The following is a 12,959-nucleotide window of genomic DNA, read 5'->3' on the forward strand; positions in this document are numbered from 1 at the left end:
TGATGATGATGATGATGATGATGATGATGATGATGATGATGATGATGATGATGGTGATGATAAATATTATTATTAGTATTAATATTAGTTTTATCATAATTTCCATTTTTATCAGCTGTATTGTTACTACTATTATTATTAATATCATTAGTGTTTTTCACCACCATCGACTCCGTGGATCTTTTAAAATGTGTGCTGCTTCAACCCTTTGTGTTAGGGCAGACACGACACAGACTGGACAAGATAAAACGTCTCAGCAGACAAACAGAGACCCACGATAAATACATTTTCCTAGGCCTACTTGGAAATCGAACTCACATGGTGAAATCAGGGGCTCCTCATAACATTTTGCTGTGTGCACCACTGCAGATTCTGGAAGTCAAACTCGTTACTCTCCAATTTTCTTCTACCTTATTTTTAACATACGAAATTCTTCATATTTCAAATTATGTTTTACACGTTTTGTTGGGGGGTGGTCTAATTTTGCTCATTTTCTTCGTCCTGTGAGGCAAAATTATCTTACATAGTAGCAGTGGCTAGGTGTGTCTATGTAGGCTTTTGCCTTTGTAATTTTCAAACCATGTTTAAAGATGTGTAACAACAAACATTTTACTTATACTATCTTGGTTTTTTTAAAAATCGTTTCAGACTGTACCCTCATGCCAACGTGACTCGCCTCCCCTTGTGGGCAGGGTTCAACTCCACATACTCAGCGTGAGTCAACTGAACACTTTATAAAAACATCATGTCCACCGCCATTTAATTTTTGTACCTTCATAAAGTCTTTAATACTTTTTTTTTTTTTTGAAGAGGGTGTAACTTCTTTTTCATACACATTTTTCTGTTCTGTTTTCTTTATCTAAAACTTTAGAACCAAATAAGATTCCCACCATAAAGAATATCGTGTTCGCTCTTGTAAAAATAGTAATATGCACCATCCGTACACCTTCTTTGATTCTGAACTTTTTGATTAATAGTGTCATCTTTGGAACATATCAAGGAAGTCAAGATCTGAAGATAGGGAAGTAGAGTTCTTCGGAAATCTTGAGGATGGGGGGGGGGGGGTGTAGTAAATGGACCTTTGAGTAATCCAAAAGTGTTGGCATCTTGCTATGTGTTCACATTAGCTAGATGAATATTTCTTGTATGTTGCTCCCCTTCATTTTATATAAATGTCTTTAACGTCAACATAATACGTAATATAATTTAGCATCTCGATGATTTTCGATTTTAAGGTTTTGTTTTGAAGTCTTGGAGATAAATACAATTCTATTCCTCAGGACATATTTGTTGGACTTTGAGGATCCTTTATTCCAGAAAATTGGCGGTCTCTTCATACAAGAGGTATCGTGGACTGTTTCTTACAATGTAGCACAACTAAAATCTTTCTTACGCTCTTATGAAAATAACATTACTATGTTATGAACAAATTCAGATATTATGAAAATTCTGGTTGGTTTCATGAACTTTGAAAACTGGTTACTAATTGGCTTGAAGGTGGCTCATTTTCTGAGACAGAGAAGGATTTCAATGTTAAATTCTTATGTTTTCACATTTTCTCCTTGACAAATGTTAGTTTTGGTCACTCAAGGCAATGGATTCAGGCTAGACATCATTTCATTTGGTCTCCTTCGTTATTTTCAGAGGAGTGAACATTGATGAGAAGTGTTTGCTTTTTTGTGGACAGAACAGTTTCAGTCTCATGTCTTTGTTAGTTTCTGTTACAGAAAGAGTTCACTCCAATATCTTTGTTTGTGTTTCAGACAATTGATGAGTACGGCACTGACCACATCTACAACGCAGACACATTCAATGAGATGTTACCAGCGTCAAAGTAAGACTTGCTCATAGGATGAGAAATTGTCCAAGCAGTTGGGAGACGCCTTGTTTCTCATCTCTCTTTCATTCCAATTTGTCACCTTTGCTTTTCACAGCCATTAAACACATTACAGTCTGCTATGCTCTTGTTAAATTGAAAAGATTTTTTAAAAACCGTGTGTGCAAGTTACTCATATTGTCCCATTTGGTTTGACATTACCTCCTTTAGAGCACACTTGTGTATAGCTTTTTCACTTTAACATGAACAGTATTCTGTGTTTGGATGGTTGGCGGGTGCTGTAGTGTGTTTGCTACTTTTTTCCAATCAAACATCTGTCACCCTTAATTCTTCATCTTTCTTTTCATGCTTGTTATAGTCTAGTAACACCTAATCATCGGTTCAGGTATTATTATGGCCCATTTATGCTGCAAGAGATGTAAAACGTTTACTCAAACTCTTACATAGTATCCCCTGCCTTAAATCAGGCAATACGCCATTATTACCCTAACTTGACTGCCCCGCGTGTTACTGTATGGCTCAGAACATGCTTGTTATTTAATGTTTCAGCTCTAGCGAGTACATAGCTAAGGCAGGTCGCGCCGTGTACCATGGGATGATTGCTGGCGACAACAAGGCTGTCTGGTGAGTGTCCAGTTTACTGATTTCTTGTTGTCTTTTTAATTTGTGTTTGTTTGTTCGTTCGTTTTGTTTGTTTGTTTTGTTTGTTTTGTTTGTTTTAGAAAAGGTGGAGGAAGGAGGAGGAATGTTAACTCACGGGTGGACAGGGGTTATACAAACTTGTTTTTTCTTGATTTTCGTGTTTGTCATAATTTAGACTTTTGTTTTGTTTTGTTTTGATAAAGGCGTGTGTTTCTTTTGATATTTTTTCGTGTAGTCTGTGTGTATAAGTTTTTGGGCGGAGGGGAAAGGAGGGAAGGGGGGGGGGGGTGGCTATTTGTGAAAATATATTTTATGCAAAGTGGCACTCTCTGCCCCTATCTCTCATTCCTTGCATTTTTATTCATTCAGTTGCTGAGTTGTAGGTTTGTTGGAAGAAGGTCACCTCAGATAAAAAAAAAGAATTAAAGAACAGCTCTATCACTATCACTACATAGACATTTTTTAGCAGGTTACCATCTCCATATTATATGTGATACTACAGTTTCATTTATCATAAAATGGCCTTGATTAATGAAACAATTGAAGCATTTAATACCCAGGATGTTTGTGTGTTTGGTTTCTGTTAGGTATGGACAAAATGGCCTTGCTTAATAAAGAATTGAATCATTTAACTGAGATTTTCGTGTGTTTGGTTTGTGCTAATTTGGTAAAAATGGCCTTGGTTAATAAAGAATTAAATCATTTAACTGACGGGATGTTCAATAATGTTCATGTGTTAGTTTGTGTTAAATATGAAAAATATGGCCTTGGTTTATAACGAATTGAAACATTTAACTGACGGGATGGGATGTTCATGTGTTTGGTTTGTGCTAGGTATGACAAATATGGCCTTGGTTTACAACGAATTGAAACATTTAAGTCATGGGATGTTCATGTGTTAGTTTGTGTTAAATATGAAAAATATGGCCTTGGTTTACAACGAATTGAAACATTTAACTGACGGGATGTTCATGTGTTGGTTTGTGTTAAATATGAAAAATATGGCCTTGGTTTACAACGAATCGAAACATTTAAGTCATGGGATGTTCATGTGTTAGTTTGTGTTAGGTGTAAACAGTTTGGTATGGCCGGCATTTTCACGCATCCACAGGCTCATGATGGGCTGGTTGTTCATGGAGTCTAGCTTTTGGGGAGCCGAACAGGTCAAAGCCCTGGTCACTTCTGTTCCCCAGGTGAACTCTACTGTACATTGTTAGGATACACGTGTGGCATCGTGGTGAAATCAGTCGCTCGTCACAGTAATTAAATTGAAGAAACTAAGAATTTTGATTGATTTTTCTTCCGAAGGAGGGTTTAAAATCTTTTATGTACATTTAAAAACACATTCCTGCATGGATTTTTACTGAAAAATGTAAATCAAAGTCACAGAAGAAAAGTAAATTTGTAGTTTCCAAAGACACGACAGCTTTGGAAATTACACAACTCTGGTGGTTGTTTTCTCACTAACTCTACCTCTAACACCAGGTGATCCCCACCTCCTTGATTAGCAATTATATCGACTTCTGCTCAAGATAGATGAGGATTTTTTAATCTTAAGCAAGACAACTTGAAAAAATAGCCTTAAGATTATACCAAAAACCGCACTTGCCCAAAAATTGGCGAGCTCCTGATTCCACCATGTCACAACAGAAATGTTAAACTTTCTTTCCTTCTGTCTTTGAAACTTTGTGGTTGTTGTATTGTCTAAACAATGCGGCCTTTTCCCATATCCACAGGCTTATGCAGGGATGGTTATTCATGGCGTCTGGCTTCTGGGGAGCCGAGCAGGTCAAAGCCCTGGTCACATCTGTTCCCCAGGTGATATCTGCAGTATATTCATATGATAAGCAATAGAACGAGCGTTATATCTGCCTATAATAATATACAACTTTTCTTACTTCTGTCTATTGTTGCCTTGTGGTTGTTGTGACTTAGTAGTAAATATACACCTAAAATCTTTCGGCCTATTACAAATGTTATTCTACACTGTTGTATACGAGAAGGCGGCTTGGCTCTGACTTTATTCAATTGACTTTGATCCCCATATGGGAGAGTACGAACGAGCAAAAAATAAAAGACAAATGTTATAAGCTTTACTTTCATATTGACGGTTCTTTACAGACCTGAAACTTATACTTCTCCCCCAGACGAAAGTAGATAATTTTTTTTAGAGTAAAAGAAAAAGACACATGAGGTAGGACTAGATCCAAAGCAACTTACTTGCAAAGCCTAAACAGATGGGCAACGGGGGTGGATGACGATCATGTAATGCAGCTTTTTTTGACAGCATTCAAGCAAAGGAATGAACGGTGAGCCATGGTCGTCGATGTCTGTCAAAGATCAGGCACTTGATGATAAAAAGTAATTACAGAATATGTGAATACGGTTCACTTTTGTATAGTAGGTATCAAAGGAGGACTTTGATTTCATTGTTGGCAATGTGGCGAGTAAATATTTTCAAATAATTTTTGGGGGGTCCAAAAGATAGTCAAAATTGGCAGCAAAGGGTTAACAACAATAGCAACAACCTGCTAAAGGCAGAGGGAGGGAGCAGGAGAGAGAGAAATACAAACACAGGGAGAAGCAAAACTACCTACTTCTATTTTTGTATTATTTTGAAAATCAACAATTTTCACTCTTTCTGAATGCCATGATACATGTACACGATTCAATCATAAACGAAAACGATTTTGTCTACAGGGTCGAATGATTATCCTGGATCTAGCCACAGACCTCAACCCAATATACGCCCACTTCCAATCCTATTATGGTCAGCCATTCATCTGGTGTATGCTACACAACTTTGGTGGCACCTCAGAGCTCTTCGGGTCTATAGACGTCTACAACACAGTGAGTGATTCGTTCCTTTCCAATTTTATTCTCTCTTTTTAAGAAATTCCGGACGTCATTCTTTGTTATTGACATTGTATTGTACATATAAAGGAGCATGTGGATGAAGAAGACAAAGAGGAGGAGGAGGAGACAGGGAGGAGAAGCTAATTAAATTTCATTTCAATAAGTGCAATGCCACCCCCCCCACACACACACCCAACCCCCTAAAATGAAATGATAACGTGTTTTAAAATTACATCTCTGTTTTCTATCAGCAGGAATCGTTCTAAGTATAAGGGTATTTCTTGCCTTTGCAGCACTACTCTCACCCCCGCCTCCCCCCCTCCTACAAACGAGTGAAAAATCGTATCTAATCTTGTTTCAGCAACCGTTCAAAGGCCGTAGCTTCCCCAACTCCAGTATGATCGGCATCGGGATCACCCCGGAGGGAATCAACCAGAACGAGGTGGTGTATGAGTTCATGGCAGAGAACACCTGGAGGACAGAGCCCAGAGATATCTTTAAGTGGTCAGTACAGCAATGATTAAACATATTATGTTTTTCCGGCAAGACTTATTTCATTCCTATTGTTGTTGTAATAATAATAATAATAGTAACAATAATAATGATAATAATAATAATATTATTAATAATAATAATAATAATAATAATAATAATAATAATAATAATAATAATAATAATATTATAATAATGAAAATAATTATAGTAATCATAATCATAACAATAATTTTAAAAATATACATTTAAAAAATAAGAGGAAGAAGAAGAAGAAGAATAAAAGGGGAGAGCGGGGAGGCTCCGGATATTTCTTGCGTTTGCCTCAACTGTTCGCGTCAGGAACAATTTAAGTCTAAGAAAAAATTATTGCAAGCCATTTGGGCATCACCCCTTGCGACACCAGCTTCGTGCATGTTAACGTTTTACCGCCAGAGTATCATATCTAAGGTACCCTAAGATTTCCAAGACCACCCCACTCTACGGGAGACATCGGACAAAATATGAGAGGGAAACTTCGGACGAATAGGGGTGACTTCGGACAGTGTGTCTCCTGTATCAAATGTAATTTTTGGGAGGCAAAACCTCAATACAGCAAACATGTATTATACTTTTACCTTTTGTTTGAGGTGTAAACATGTATTTCACACTCACAAGAAATCGTAGAAAACACCGATCCGTCCATTATGTATAAACCAGTCCACTTTTACACACACCTGTACATGTTGTGCAGCGTCAAGTATTTCACAAAAACTTTAAGAATGTTTTTATTAAGTTGGCTACAATGATTTAATCTTCTCAGTCTTTATTTATATTAGTGTAGATCTGACAGTTGAGTGAACAAGTCTTTAGAACATTGGCTTCTTGGCAATAAAGATACATAATATGTGAGAAATATGTGCAGGCCACACCAACTATAAACTTGATGGAGTATGACTAGAATACAATGATCCCTTACAAGAGACTATGATGTGTAGGCCACAAAATACCACCCTGAGGGCCACCGTTGTGCTTAACCTTTTTCCTGTTGGAGTATCTCATTTCAGTTAGTGCAATGCGAGATGGACTGTGAATTAGAGATCTTTGATCTAAATCATTGTATCAACCGGGAGTACAATCTACAATCTCTGGGGGCTCTCGTGGCCTAGAGGTTAAGGTGTTCACCTCTCATTCAAAGGTCCCGGTTTCGAATCCGGGTAGCGACCGAAACATTTTCTCCTCTAAAATTGTCTCCTTTCACCTCCTACTTTGCCTTCTTGCTATGTTCTGTCGTCTGCTTTCGTCTCCGCTTTCTGCCCTCACCCCCTCACCTCCTTTTCCTCCTCCTCTTGGCTTCTGACTCTTTCTGCAGCCTTTCATCTGATTCTCCTTGGCGCCTTATTGCTGTCTCTCAGCCACACTCCTGATCTTCTGGTACGAAAGATCTACACCTAGCCTTCTCGTACAAGGGCGAAAAATCTCGGAGGGCCCGTGTACAAGTTGCACACCTTACAGATCCCTTGGTGGTCTAAAATTGATAAGTGTAGGCTTCGGCCGCCATCCAGGCAAAATTCAAAATTTCCTACCAACTAAAAATGTTCGGTGTGTCCCCCGCCCTCCTATGACCTTATGCAGTTGCGAGCGCCGTAAAACACTTACCGAAAAAATAAAATCAACAATCTCTCTCTTCTCTCTCTCAGGGTGGAGCAGTACGCCCTTCAGCGCTATGGAGCTAATAACGCCGCCATCGCGAGTGCCTGGACTCGCCTCATGGTCAGTTGGAAGTTAGAAAGGCGCAATAATGTTTCATCACTACTTTAAGTGCAATCAGGAACTTAACAGTTTTTTAAAGAAGACAACAAGCATTTCCAGTGCGTTACAAGCACTCTTGTCAAGCAGTTATGGTTGTCTTCGCTGTCTTCGTTATCGTCATGATTTTTCATTGTTGCAATTACCTATTGTCTTTTCTTTATTCAGACACATTTTTCAACTGGTGTGAATCAAGTGGATTTTATCGTTTATATATGCGAAACATTTTGATAAAAATAGATGTTCCAGTATGGGGAACATCTAAACATGTTCGAATGTGCTCTTTGAGCTCTTTCAGGGCTACTCTCTCATGGTATTTATTTCTCATCCAGAGCTCTGTTTACAACTCGACTGACGGTCACCATGACAACGACTGGGTACTCATTTCCGAGCGACCGTCGACCAATCGTGGAATTGACGTAAGTTCTCGCAATATAGTCTAGCATGTATATATGAGGACTCCAGTGGCTAAGTTGAGTAGGTGGGTGGTTGGCGGGTGCTCTGGTGTGGTTTGCTCTTTCTTTCCTATCAAACATCTGTCGTCTTTATCTTCCCTACTTCTTTTTTTCTGTTTGTTACTCTCTTGTAACACCTCTAATCTTCGGCACTTATATGACCTTATTGTGTTGCAAGTGCCGTAAAACTCTTACTAAAACTAAAAAAGTTGGGTAGTGAGTTCAGACTCAAGAGTAAAAGTCAAGCAAGTGTCGGTGACACGGGGTTTAGATGGGTGGTCACTGGGGTGTGTACTTGAGCAAGACATGACAACCCTAGCTCAAAAAGCAGGGCCTTGGTCAGTGACGACCAGCAATGGCATGGTTGTGAATTTGTTCTGTACTGGTGTAATTGTGTATTTATGTATGTGTGTATGTACTTATGTATGTATGTATTTATAATTATGTATTTATGTATGTATTTATGTGTGTTTGCCACTGTAAACCAAATTATTGCCATTCTGAGATCAATAAAATGTAATTTATTTTATATCGTTCTGCTATAAGGACCCATTGTTGCCTCTCTCTCTTTACATGTCCTCCCCCCCCCTCTCTACCCATCCTTCTCTGCCCCCAGATCTGGTACCGACCCCTGGACTTGTTCCTGTCCTGGGAAGGTTTCTTGACGGCCTCCCAAGAGCTGGAAGGCAACCAACTGTTCCGCTATGACATCACGGACGTGACAAGAAACTCCTTACAGATCATCTCCTACTTTTACTACTTCAGTATGATGGAGAGTTACAAGATCAATGACACAGCTGGGATCAAGTGAGTGGATAACTATTCCTCAGCCGAACAGTCATAATAAAATATATGGTCGCTTTGAAGGACAAGCGGGCTAACCCTGATTTCGGGGGTTTCCAGAAAACTTGACATACACCAAAAGTGGGCATTTCCCTACTTATAGGAGAAGTTTGGTTTCATTGGTGTGTATATTTGTTTGGTTATAGAGAAAACTCCCCTTATCTTTATAAGAAATTCAACAAGGGGCTAAACTTTACCTTCGATTTTCACAAAACAGCATTTTTGGGGATAGGCGATAGCCCCTTTGTGCTTAAAAGCGACCATATTAGCCCTCTTAGTTCCATAAATAGGTCAGCAGGTCAACACAGCAGAACCAAAATGGCGTCCAGCCGATGGCTTCCCAAATCCGAATCATTTCAGTGTTTTTGAGGGGTTCAACGGATGTAGCAAAGAAATTGCTTTTGCTTTTGGTCTAAGCGACGTATTTCGGTGAAATTTCACATACAACGACCTAGGACACCAGCATCTAAATTTAGAATGGAATGTTCTTATTTCTAATCCTGCATTAAAGGCGCGTGTGTCAGGCCGATAAAATCCGGAATGGCAAAATGACTGGAAAGCCGGCTTAGGTCGGTAGGGTAAAAAAAATAGCAAAAAGCTTCAGTGCAATATCACAACTCACCAGATCGAAATATTTCAGTATCATTTTATAGTATGAGACCTAACTCATCGAATACCAAAATAGTTTCCTACAAGACACTATTCATACATATTATTCATCTCTGATTAGTAGTAGCAAACTCTTTTTTTTAACAAAACGGGACAAACATATCCTTTTTTTTCTTTTTCCAGACAAAATGCGACCAAGCTTTTTAGACAAATCCTTGTGTGAAATTTTGTCTTATGTCCATAGTCAGTGTTAAAATGGTTGTTAACACGAATGTCTGATAGGCTTTTAAATCTAGAACGGTCACCATGAGCTCTTTTCTTTGAAAGGTCTCTCAGAAATAGTTTTTTTCTTGAGTCGGTGATGTGTTAGTCTGTTCAGATAGACGTAGATCATAATTCAAATGATGTTTTAGAAAGACGGCTTTGGTCATTTTTATTATGATGCATATCTAGGGATTCAGGAACTGAAAAAATCATTGAACTTGTAACAATCCAAGTGTCAACTTTCATTTAAACTAAAGCTATGTTTATAATGATACCTCTAACATCAGAAACCATACACTATACACACTCACACAATCTCCCTCCCCCCCCCCTCTCTCTCTCTCTCTCTCTCTCTCTCTCTCTCTCTCTCTCTCTCTTTCTCTTTCTCTTTCTCTCTCTCTCTCTCTCTCTCTCTCTCTCTCTCTCTCTCTCTCTCTCTCTCTCTCTCCCTTCTTCCCTCCCTCTCTTTATATATATATATATATATATATATATATATATCCTCCTTCTCATCCACACTCTCCTTCTCTGTCTCTTTCATTCTTACCCACTCTCTTATGGTCATCTTTTTATGTATGTACTCCAGCAACAATCGTTTCAAAAGTTCTCCACTCTCCCCTCCCCCACCCCCCCCCCCTCTCCAGGTCAGCTGGTGGAAAAATGTCCAGTCTTCTGGCCGACATGGATCATCTCCTCAACGCCAACGATCGTTTCTTGGTGGGTCGCTGGATTAGGGATGCACGTTCATGGGGCTCGGATGACAGTGAGAAACTTCTGCTGGAGTATAACGCCAGGAACCAGATCACTCTGTGGGGACCTAATGGGGAGGTATGTGTGACAACTAGTTTTGTCTGTCTGCAACTCTGTCTAAATGTCTATCTGTCTCCACCACTATCTCGTCATTTATCTGTAATTTTTTTAAAAAAGAAACAAGCAAAAGCCTACATCTGTAGTAAGTTTTACAGTGAAGATTTCCAAAATGTAAGTGCCAAACAATGTGATTTGGGTTCATCTTGTTTTGAAACACACTCACATACACACACACACACACAAACTCACACACACACACACACACACACACACACACACACACACACACACACACACTCACACACAAGTCAGCAAATTCAATACGAAAGGCCTTTTTATTTTGGCTGAAACGACCTTATACTGAATAATTATTTTAAGTAAGAGAAAAACTGAAAGGGTACTTTATTCCAATACCTATCTCTTTCCTTCGAGTAAAATATTTAATGAAAGGGTGGAAGTGATTGAAAGTTAGAGAGTTTACAACCCAGAAAGATTACCGTGAGAGCTCCTCGAAATAATATGTCAAACGGACCTTTGCGAGTTCAGATCCTTCTGTTTCTTTCTTTGATGCGCTGCACTGCACTGCATATTATGTACCTGTTCTGTCATATTCTGACATGATATGGACTAAGGTCCTGACCAATAATGTTAGTGAAATCTTAATCCCATTCACATAACAAAAAATCTTACTCAAACACACTCACATACACACACACACACACACACACACACACACACACACACAGACACACACACTCACACACACACACACACACACACATACACACACACTCACACATACACACACACACACACACTCACACACACACACACAGGACGTACCTGTTAATCCAATAGTCTAACGTGTTCACCCTTACATATTTTTAAAATGTATTTCTTCTTCAGATTGTGGACTATGCTGCTAAGCAGTGGGCTGGTGTAGTGGCAGGGTATGTACTTCTTAATTAATTTATTGTAAATTTATTATGCCCCCTCTGCCACAATTTAGATCTTTTGTAGCAGGCAGGACTTTTCAGCCCTGCCTGTCAGGACCAACCCAGGCTGAATGAGATACAACATCTCATCAGGGAGAAGGAGATAATCGATATAAAGACTTTCCCATCTGCAAACTAACATCTTCTGTGTGCAATGGTGAAAAGCTTAACCATGATACCACAGTTGTTGATTCTGTGTATGTCTAAATTTTAAAGTTTGGGACCGAGACAGATGGGCAATGGCTTAATTGCATTTTTTTTTTTTAAAGTACAATCAATGAAAAAAGTTTCCAGTATTGCTTAATGATATAATAATTTTCGTGTATCCAAAAGGCAGTCTGTCATACTTGGGGTAAGAAGATAGTAGGGCTCACAATTATTATTTATTTTGATGGCTTCAAAGCCTGAAGAACACCATTGAACTTGGTGTATTGTGACAATCCAACTGTCAACTTTCATTCAAGCAAAAGTTATATTTATAATGATATGTCTGAATGAAACGGTTTGCAATTTTAAGATAAGTAGGCTACTAGTTAAATAATGATGATTTTTCTTGATGTGTGTATGCCTGCATGAGCCTTTCCAGAATATTCAGAAAGCTTTCTGTTCTATTTGCTCGTCTTAGGTTTAAGTCTAGATGTCTGTTTCTACTCAGTCTATATTTTCTTTGTCTTAGTTTATTACAGCTTACTGAATTATTAACTAATGTGTTTTACTTAAAAGTTTCTATCCCCAAAGCGAAAGAAAATAACAGTCTTGTTTCAGAGGGGTTGCACCTTTTTGTAGTAAGGGGTAGAGGGGCTGTGGAAACATAATTGTTTTATGTAAATTGTACACTATTAGTTTTGTTTGTGATGTGCATATTGTATTTCTTATTCTTTTCTGGCTATATGCTGTTTCTTCAACACTAAAAATTCCAAAAAGTTTAATGATTTCTTTACTTTTCAGGTTTTATAAACCTCGTTGGGAATTTTTTACCTCCTGGTTGGTGGAACTTGTACAGAATGTAAGTGACCACTTTATTAACTCACTCCCTCTCTCTCTCTCTCTCTCTCTCTCTCTCTCTCTCTCTCTCTCTCTCTCTCTGTGTACGTCTCTGCCCCACCCCCTTTCTCTGTGTCTCTCTTTCTTTGTATCTTTCTGTCTCTCTGTCCATGTCTTCTCTCGCTCTTTTCTATCTCTCTCTTTCTCTCTCTCTCTCTCTATGTCTCTACCATCTGTCTGTCTGTCTGTCTGTCTGTCTGTCTGTCTGTCTGTCTGTCTGTCGGTCTATCTGTCTCTCTCTCTCGCTCGTGCGCGCTCTCTCTCTCTCTATCTGTCTCTCTCTCTTTCTTTTTCTCTGCATCACTCTCTGTCTCTATACCCCCC

General features: G+C 38.8%; 1 protein-coding gene across 3 annotated transcripts in view; it reads left to right on the forward strand.

The window, feature by feature from the left end:
* Positions 1 to 12,597, forward strand: part of LOC101860680 (alpha-N-acetylglucosaminidase) — a gene marked incomplete at its 3' end in the record, with an annotated part of 27,743 nt that extends 15,146 nt beyond the window's left edge. For all 3 annotated transcript variants that reach the window (XM_013086701.2, XM_013086700.2, XM_013086699.2), the window contains 13 exon segments: positions 649 to 714; positions 1,281 to 1,344; positions 1,764 to 1,834; positions 2,387 to 2,461; positions 4,216 to 4,297; positions 5,180 to 5,329; positions 5,697 to 5,839; positions 7,507 to 7,579; positions 7,948 to 8,034; positions 8,687 to 8,877; positions 10,431 to 10,614; positions 11,503 to 11,546; positions 12,540 to 12,597. In XM_013086701.2, coding sequence (XP_012942155.1) covers positions 649 to 714; positions 1,281 to 1,344; positions 1,764 to 1,834; positions 2,387 to 2,461; positions 4,216 to 4,297; positions 5,180 to 5,329; positions 5,697 to 5,839; positions 7,507 to 7,579; positions 7,948 to 8,034; positions 8,687 to 8,877; positions 10,431 to 10,614; positions 11,503 to 11,546; positions 12,540 to 12,597 — 1,288 coding nt within the window.
* Positions 12,598 to 12,959: the final 362 nt, after the last annotated feature.

Source organism: Aplysia californica, unplaced genomic scaffold (assembly GCF_000002075.1).
Source record: "Aplysia californica isolate F4 #8 unplaced genomic scaffold, AplCal3.0 scaffold00493, whole genome shotgun sequence".
Lineage (NCBI taxonomy): Eukaryota > Metazoa > Mollusca > Gastropoda > Aplysiida > Aplysiidae > Aplysia > Aplysia californica.